The following is a 9,375-nucleotide window of genomic DNA, read 5'->3' on the forward strand; positions in this document are numbered from 1 at the left end:
CTTACCTCCTCCCCCTCCCCCTGTCAAAGGACCCCCAGAGTGCTGAGTGGCTCCTAGCAGCAGCTGTATGCATGACTGATGCATACCCCCAGCGGCTGGGCGGGGGGAGGCACAGCTGCGCTGGCGGCAGCAGGAGCACAGCAGCAGGAAGCGAGGAAGCTCCCACAGACGCCACCGGCAGTGTCGTGCCAGCAGCCAGCAGGAATCACGGACCTCCTGCAGATGCCACCAGTGGTATCTTTTTGTAGGGGGTTAACCGCCACGCTCAGGGGGTGCATGTGTACTTGCATGCACCTATGCATTGCCCCTGGCTGTATGGGAGCTGCTGTGTTACTGGTTAAATTAACTGATATAATTAAAGAAGGTTAAATGAATGCTTTTAAACAACATTTACATCCCTACTATCTAGACACTTTCCCCCTTCTTCTCACACTGCTGCCAGTGGTTCTCTTGCATTCATTTTCTGCATCTCTCCCCCGAAAGCCTAGGGACAGACCTCTGATCTCATAATACTACTTCTTTTCCTGTTCTCTAGAGATTGTTAAGCCCTCAATCAATAGCAAAATGGCATTTAATGCTCTGGTAATTAAACCTTTGGTTTACTACTCTTCTAAAACAAACTGGGATTATTTCATTTTGGCAACTATTTAAAAAAATGAATAAAAAGCTGAAGCATTATGTCAAGGTATGAGGGGAGAGGAGAAGGAAGAAGGGACATGCAGGGTTGCATATGCTGTCCCTATCTGGTTCATAATAATGTGGTATTTAGATATCCTGTAGCTGGTGACGTTGAGGGAAAATACGTTTAAAGTAATCACGCACATTTATTTTGGAAACAGATGCCTATGAAGATGTATATCTTTAAATCCTGTTCTATCTTTAGTGTTCTTAGTATACACAAGATTTACTTTATCATCTCCCATTGTAGTATAGTTATAATAATTTAAAAACAAATAATAAGGTGAGCTTAAGTTAAATATGAGCAATAACTTTTAAATGCAATTAAGATCAAATATAACCTGGGTACTTTTATCTTGTAGGACCTCACTCCTCTCTGATTTACACTGAGAGTTACTCCACTAAAGACTGGCATAAAACTGGTGTAAATGAGGAACACTGGTCCTGACAGTAGGCACGTCTACATGTGCTATTAATTTGACTGAATAAACTCCAGCACACTTCATCCCAGAGTTTATTGCTCCCGGGTGAGCCATTTGCACGTGCGCCCAGGACCACAGCACATTAAGCTGAGGAAGAGCAGCCCCAGCTGGCAAGGGGCCCCAGGGTCAGCCTGCCAGCCTGGGGCTGCTCTAACCTGGCTCAACATGCTGCTAGGGACTAGTTGGGGCAGACGGGTACTCCAGTGTGGGACCAGCCAGGAGGAAGCCATTGCACTGAAGCACCCTCACGCTCTAGACAGCTCCATCAGCGTCTACACATGCAGTGTAGTGGAATAAATAACTCCTCCATAGGATAGTAATTGTGTTTGGCAGTACTATCCTACAGTGGAGTTAATTAGTTTACTCCATCCTAATAGCATCGCTTGTATAGACATTGATGTTTTACTGGAAGAAATTCTTTACAGTAAGGGATGCCAAAATATGGAATAGGCTTCCAAAGGGAGGAGGTGCTTTCCCCTACCCTGGAGGTGTTCAAGAGGAGATTAGACAGGCATCTGGCTGGGGTTACCTAACCCCAGAACTCTTTCTGGCCTGGAGCAGGGGGTCAGACCTGATGATCTACCAGGTCCCTTCCAGCTCTAGAAATCTATGAATCTATGTGGAGCTAATTAGGCAGCTCTGCAGTAAACATCTTGTGTTGGTGCACCCAGTATTTCTCAGGTTCCACTTCCAATTAAATCAATAAGATGACCAATAACAATGTCAACCTAGATTGGCTACAGAATGTTAGGAGCACAAACACTTACATAACATGCTTTGTTCTTAGTCCAAGGAGCTGATTACTATGAAGATACCATACATATTGCTACTGAGTAATCCCTCAGTCTGCTTTTTTGCTTAACAAACAGAATTATGTTTCTCTTTGAAAAGAAATTTCTGTGACCCTTGAAGAACCATTCCTATGGCTCTTCCTGCATTCTCTCCTATTTTTCAATACCCTTCAAAATATGGACATCAGAACTGGACATGGGGTTCCAACGGGTGTCTCACTACTACCAAAGAGATAACAACCACACCCTTTTCCCCATCTGCTACTCCTTTTTATACCTTTCACAGTCATATTAGCTTTTTGGCCAGTGATGCCCAGGGCAGTCATTTACAGCTGCTTGTCCACGATGCCTAAAACCTTTTCAAAGTCATTAATTTCTAAAACTCAGGCCCCCATTTTATAGATGTCACCATATTATCATATTTACTAAGATTTAAGATGAGGGTTTTTCCCCCCCTCAATCAACACGGGGAAAAAAGCCGCTTTATCTTAGATTTGTATACAAAGCAAAATGGGGAGGAGGGGGAGGGGGGGCAAGCAGATGCTGGGACTCACTAGTCCTGACCCTGAGTCAGGGGCAAAGTCAGACCCAAAGAGCCTCCTGCCCTCCCCCTCCACTTGTCCTCTGTAGCTTCTCCCACCACCCCCACCTCGGTCCCCTTAACTGTCAGGTGCAGCTCAGCTTCTGCATGGGCTAGATTCCCTCTCAGGCACGTAGTATTGGGAAACTCTGTCCCCTGCCTGGCCAGTCAACAGCACCTCTAGGTGCTGTGCTCTGTGATCCAGCAGGGAACAGAGCACGAGCAGCATCTGACAGTAATGGGGAGGAGGAGGGAGGAAAAGTGGGGCAGAAGCTGTGGGGAGTAAGGGGGAATGAGCAGCAGGAAGGCTGCAAGGGTAAGTGGGGGTATGAAGATAAGGGGGATGCCTGACTCCCCTTCCACTGCCACCCAACCCTCTCAGCCACTGCTTTCCCTGTTGCCGCAGTTGCGGGTGGATGAATTTAAAACAAACCTCCCATAATTAGGTTCTATACCTGGAAAACGATAACAAATTTATAAATTTTCCATATACAGAAACTAATTATTGGGGAGCTGTCTTATATTTGAATAAATATGGTATTTCCTCTTTTCATAACTATGAACAAATGCCTACTAGTTCAATTGATTAAATTGGTTCCAGTTTACCAACCAATCCAGATTGCTCTGTAAAGCTGTTCTGGTATTACCAATCCACAAACTTCTGTATTACTTGCAAATACTACTAATTATGATTATATATTTATGTCCACATCAGGGTTGCCAACCCAAGAAACATTTTTTACCAACAATCTACAAACTTGTTACTGACAACCACATTTTTACTGATACATTTTTACTGATATATGTTTTATATAATATAAATATAACCCTTCAGTCAAGACCTGGACAGCACTTAGAAGGGCTGGGTTCAAGTTTAAGGGTTCAACATGAGCCATAGTTTAAAAAAAAAAGTTTGGCCATCACTAAGAAGCTTGCAGATTGTCAAGTAAAACAAACAAAGAAAATACTTCTTCAGTTGGCAACCCTCTCAAATGACTGATATGAAAACAATAATCTTAAGACTTGTCTAAAAAGCAAAAACAAAAATATTTCTAAAACCCTAACCCTCTCTTTCCCCTTTCAAAAAGTAGTGTTAACTACATGTGAACATAAAGCTCATCATTCTAAGTGACATTTCAGAGTCTACTGCTGAAGGCAACACTCTTGCTAAAGAAACAATATAACTGTAATATCATCTTTTCATTCTTAATCATATTGGGATCCTTAGTAAGAAATGGTGAGGACTGCAGCAATGGTTTTACACTGTGCTACCCCCATTTCAAGCCCCACCCCTGCCATTCACCTCACATCCTTCTTCCCCCTCTCCCAGCCTCACAGCTCAAATTTACAAGGGGCCTCCCTGTCCTGTCCAGTCTGGCGGCCATGAAGCCCTGCATACCTTTGAGGTAAGCACTGAGCAGCTGGTTAAAGGCAAGGGCAGCCAGGAAACACAGCAGCAGCACATGGCTGGGATGAGAGGAGGAAGAGACTGGCAGTTCCCTGAGAGGCACTGAGCTGTACTGCCACAAGCACTTTCTTACTTTTTTTTTTTAACGGATGTTAGACACGCATTTTTAGCGTGGTTTCTTATGCACTATCCATAAATTTACAGTTTACAACCGTGCTCCAGATGGAAAGTTGTAAATGTTGAATGATATCAGCCCTAGTACTGATTCCTGCAGAATCCTCCTGAAAGCACGCCCATTTGATATCAGTTACTCAGTGATAAGTTTTTATCTATTTAACACGTGCTTTACTGATATCATGAGTGCTCACTTTTTAATCAGAATATTGTGCAGTAGCATATGAACAGTTCAGGAATAAATATTGTATTGTGATTTTTGTTCTCAGTAACTAGTTTTCATGGAAAGATTTGTGGCTTTAGAGGGTTCTCTCTGTGAGCTTTTCAAGCCACAGGTGTGAAGGCTTTTCCTATCTTTCATTTTCAACTGGCACTTTACTTGTATTTGAGCCATCTCAATGAAAAACAGGTGAAGTCTGCTGTAATCATGTATTTCAACTGAAAAAGCATACAGGGAGGAAAATTAAAATGCAAGTCTAACTAGTTCTCATGTAGTTCTATAGTTTTTGGAACTAGAAAAAATGTCAATAAGATGATGTGTTTGTTGGATAAATCTAAACTATAAAGTCTAATACATTTATTATGCAATGTACTGAGGTGATACCATGACATCATTAGAACACCAAAGTGTAACAAAAAAAAGCAAATTGTGTACTTTCAACTGACATTTAGGCAAAGTGAGTTCTCATACATTTCTTTTAATTCTGCTTACAGTCTGACTTCTAATCTGAAAACTACAGTGTTTTAAATCTACTTTGTTTCCATGACAGAAAAAAGGTTAAGAGGAATCTCAGTCTATTTGCTTCCCAAACCAGGTCGAAATGAAGAACAAACACTGTGTAGATAATACTTTTAGGGCCCCTCTACCTATTCAGGTAAAGGCATATTGGAATCTAATGCATGATCCACACAATCATGCATTAGCTCCCATCATACCTTATTACCAGTGCAGGGAAAGTATATTCCCTTGCCCAGATGAGGGGGCTCCTGGCCACAGGGACACCCATGGCACCTCTGTGGCTGGGAGAGGTAGCCACTGCAATCTCACTGCCTCAGGGATGCATGAAATCCCAGAGGCTGGGAGATCGTAGCATCTGTGGGGCTCTGGGTCCTGGCTCCTGTAGGGTGCTGCCGGGACACAGAATCCACAGATGTTGGGACCAAGAGTCCCCTTAGCTGCAGGACTCCCAGCCCCAGCTAGGTATGGTGCATACCTACTTGCTGTGGCTGGGAGCCCCGCTGGCTGATGGGTCTCACAGCCACAGGAGAGACCCTGCTACAAGTGCAAATTAAAGCTCAATAGCAACCAGCCATAAAGTCAGTAACATTTTTGAGGTCTAACTTTATAACTGATTGGAGATATTTATGGTAGGATAGATACTTTGCACATGTTGCTAGCCTCAAGGGAACTGTGCAATTAACTCGTTAGCTATGCAATATCTATAATGTGTAAAGGGGGGGGGGGGGGACTGAGCTTCCTAGAGGGAAGGAAGTTGCATGCATCACACTTCGTACCTCCAAAGGCTTTTGCATTACATTATAGCTCCTGATGCAGAGTTTTTGATGCAAGCCTGCAAGCACTAAAACAGAAAAGAAAAAGATAAGATGCGCCCCCTTGCAACAAATTCAGACTGGCTAACACTACTTAAATTTCTGCTAATTCAATAAATGAATGGGTTCTCCAGAAAAATACCTTCACTAAGTTTAATAATATGTTAATAGGGAGCACACTGCTATGATTACCTCCCAGTAAACCTCTCACTATCTTTTACTTCTCATTTTCATTCAAAAGAATGAGCTATGCCAAAAACTCCAGAAAACTGAACAGCACTTAGAAAACACTAAGAAGCCTCATCCTTGGATCCTGCAATAAGCAAGTGGTGTAAGCCAGAACAAAAGATTACCAGCCCTGTTACTGAAGGTTCCTATTTAGCACAGAACTTGTTCTACATGGGCAGCACATAGGCAGCAGTCTTCTCAACACGGCCTAGCAAATGTCAAGTGTCATTAGGAACAGAGGATGGGTCAGGGTCTATGCTCCTTAAATCCATGACAGTCTCAGCAGAGCTGTCTGCAAGAGTGTCAGTTGTGTGCTAGGTGTGGAAATGGACTGAGAGCACCCCCTCCTCCACCAGCACACAATCAGATTTTTGCTCACTACTTATTTAGGTTTGTTTTAATCCACACAGAGGTAAAAAGGTTCCATACCTAACCCTGAGTATGGGCTATTAGGGATCCCTGGGCATCTGTTCATATAAAAAGCAGTAGAGGAAAAGAATACGTTTGGTACAAAAATATACATGTTATTTGTACAGAGATAGCAGGTAGGTATAGATACAAAAGCAAGAAACAAGTAAACAAGTCTACTCCTTTAAAAATACAAATTTCCAGCTCACATGCCAAATGCGGCTCATGGAACTATGGCATTTGGCGTGCAGGGCTCCCCATGGGTTGGGAAATTTAGCAGCGGGGGAGCAGCAGTCGTTAATATGACTGCCCTCCCCTGCTGCCATATTCCCAACTCTAAGCCCCAGGTGGCTGGGGGTGAGCCATGTCCCTTCTCCCCTCAGGGCTGAGTCCTCCCCTCCTCTTCCTCTCTGGCTGGATGGTGCCCACCCTGGGCACCGGATCAGGACCCCCAGCTGGATCCGGCCTACAGATGGACTGGGCCCTGCCCATCTGGGTCACTTGGGAAAAGGTTGAGCACTACTGGTCTCGATTGTTACCGCCTCTCTAGAAGAAGATCTGAATTTAACACACATGCACAATAAAGCAGTCTAAGAGAAAGGAATGGAACCAACACGATACTCACAAAATATCACTTCCCGTCTGCACTGTTTCTTCTTACATACCTAACCCAATAGAAGTGTAAGCCCATTGCTGACACTACACAGCATTTGTTTATACATAACAAACAGACCAAAGAATCCAAGGCTCGGGATGCCTTTGTCACTTGTTAAAAATACAGTCAAAGAAGAAGTAGACACCAAAGTTGTTCTTCGTCCCAAAGAAAAAGTAGAATAAAATAACAGTTGCAATGAACCAAAACTTCAACTAATAACTTCCTCCTCCCAACTTATCCGCCCGCATCAGACTCCCTCTGCAAAAGACAGGCCTTGTGTTGTGCCCATTACTTCAACCAGTTGAGGCTGCTGCAGGCAAGAAAGGGGTTGGGGAAATAGGGGTGACATTAAGGTCCAAGGGTAAGGCTAGCATTTCCCACATAAAGATTTGGGGGGTCCAGAACTTCCACTGCTTTCACTACTCTCTCAAGGAGGCCTCCATCCACCCATGGCTTCATCACCTACCACTTCAGATGCTACCTGGAACGCAACTGGTGGCCCACAGAGGCGACAGCTCTGCTGTCACCTGCTACCAGGCTCCATGCCAGCTTCCATCTCCGGATGGACTGGACTTGACGGGTGGTTTGCAGAAAGCTACTCTCCAGGTGGGAAAAGACATTACCCACAATAACCAAGGTGCCTGCATTAAAGAGGAAGTGCATGACCCTGCCAGACCAAAAACGAAGAGGAGGAACAAAAAGAAGAGCTGCTGCTAAAACTCCACTAGTGGGAGACCCTGAACTGATCCAAGCCGGGGCCTGGCTGCACACAGACTGTGCCAAGGAGGTGGAAAGTCCTTTCCACCAAGGAGCGGGGCAAGCTTTGCTGTCCCTTCCACGGGGCTCCTGGCTCTTCCAAGCAGACGCTGCCGGCCACTATGCGACTGCCACCACCCTCTTTTCACCCCCTGCCTCGCTGCCACTCTGAGAAGCCCCATGGGAAGGGAAGGGAGGGAGCACACACGAGGTGGTAGCTAAACTCAGCCCGCTCCAGCCCCGCGGGGCCGGGACTCGCCTCCCCTCGGCCGCGCGCGAGAGGCCCCTCGGGGCGGGAGCGGAGTCCCCGGTGGGTGCGTCGCGCACAAGCCGCGTCCCCACCTGTGCTCAGGTTGTCGCTGATCCGCAGCGGCAGGCGCAGGACGCCGGCGAGGCAGAGCAGGGCGAAGAGCCAGAGCGTCCACGGGGACGTCCCGGACCAGGCGAAACACGACTTGAGCTGCTCCAGCCAGCCCGGCCCCGGCCCCGGCCCCGGCCCCGCCTCAGCCATGTTTCCCAGGGGGAACCAAGAGGCGGCGGCGGGGGAGGCTCGGTGCTGTCTGCTGCCCCCCTGCCAGGCTTTCTCTACTGGCAGCGCCTGGTGCCGGGCCGGGCCGGGCCGGGGTGGGCACAGCCGAGCCGAGCCGAGCCGAGCCCGGCCGCCTCCCCGGGAAGGCCCCGCCCGGGGGGAGGGCCGGGCACCACGGCTGGGCCGCTTGTCCTGCCACGAGGACGCTCTGGGCAGGTCCCGCCCCGCCGCCGCGGGAGGAGAGGCCGAGCGAGGGGGCCCGGCCCGGACCCGCGCCTCAGGGGCGGCGCGGGGCCGGGGCCGGGGCCGGGGCCGGGGCCGGGGCAGCCCTTGGTGCGCGGGGAGTTGGGAGCGGGACGGCGGGGGCAGCACAGCCCAGCAGGGCCGGCAGCGTTACTGCTCTGCCCCGGGGCTCTTGCGAGACGGGACACGGGCTTGCAGTCGGTTATCTTAATGTTAAAAAAAGAAAGAAGTGCTTTTCTCCTTCACTCGGTGCCTCCTCCTGCCACGTGTTGAACAAGGTTGTCCTCCTGTCTCCTCCCCCCATCGTCTTCTCAACTCCGGCTCGTCTGCCTTGTCACAGGGGTTGTTGTCAATGGACTTCGTTTCTCCCTGGTGAACAGGTCAGGCCAGGGCTCCGTGCAGGCGCTGGAAACCCTGGAGGCGGAATCGATTTAAGTTTTGCAGTTGTCTGTAAGCAGCGCAGTTTAGAACCGCAGCAAACAGGGCACACGTTCGCCGGTGGGTGGGGAGGGGACACGTCTTAGACCAGGTTCCACCATTTTTAAACCAGTATGCGCATGCCGAACTTCTGTTCTGTTACGGGGATAGATGGCTTTCCAATCACTTATACCAGTAAAAGTGTAATGTCTGTACCTGGCTCAGCAGTCTCCCTAATCCTGAGGAAGGGTGTTTGTGCCCAAAAGCTTGCAAAGAACTTTTCTCCCAACTTTTTAGTTGGTCTAATAAAAGATATCACATCTACCCAAAGAACCTTGCCTGCCTAATGAACAAGAAGCTCAGTGGGGAGCGGCCTCACTTTTGCTCTAAAAAGATGTTTGTAAATGCTTAGAAGACACGAGTATCATTGTGTTTCACATTAGGCACAAAGCACAAAATAATGGGGTTGTATCCC

The 9,375-nt window shown here is 47.5% G+C and overlaps 1 protein-coding gene across 7 annotated transcripts in view; it reads right to left on the minus strand.

Moving 5' to 3' along the window:
• Positions 1 to 8,409, minus strand: part of ST7 (suppression of tumorigenicity 7) — a 216,341-nt gene extending 207,932 nt beyond the window's left edge. For 2 of the 7 annotated variants that reach the window (XM_019492169.2, XM_019492163.2), the window contains exon 1: positions 8,054 to 8,403. In XM_019492169.2, coding sequence (XP_019347714.2) covers positions 8,054 to 8,222 — 169 coding nt within the window. In that variant the 5' untranslated portion in view covers positions 8,223 to 8,403. Of the gene's footprint in view, positions 1 to 8,053 lie in introns of all 7 variants that reach the window. The other 5 variants (XM_059725946.1, XM_019492154.2, XM_019492151.2 and 2 more) reach the window with 5 other exon arrangements.
• Between the last annotated feature and the right edge of the window lie 966 nt (positions 8,410 to 9,375).

Source organism: Alligator mississippiensis, chromosome 4 (genome assembly GCF_030867095.1).
Source record: "Alligator mississippiensis isolate rAllMis1 chromosome 4, rAllMis1, whole genome shotgun sequence".
NCBI lineage: Eukaryota > Metazoa > Chordata > Crocodylia > Alligatoridae > Alligator > Alligator mississippiensis.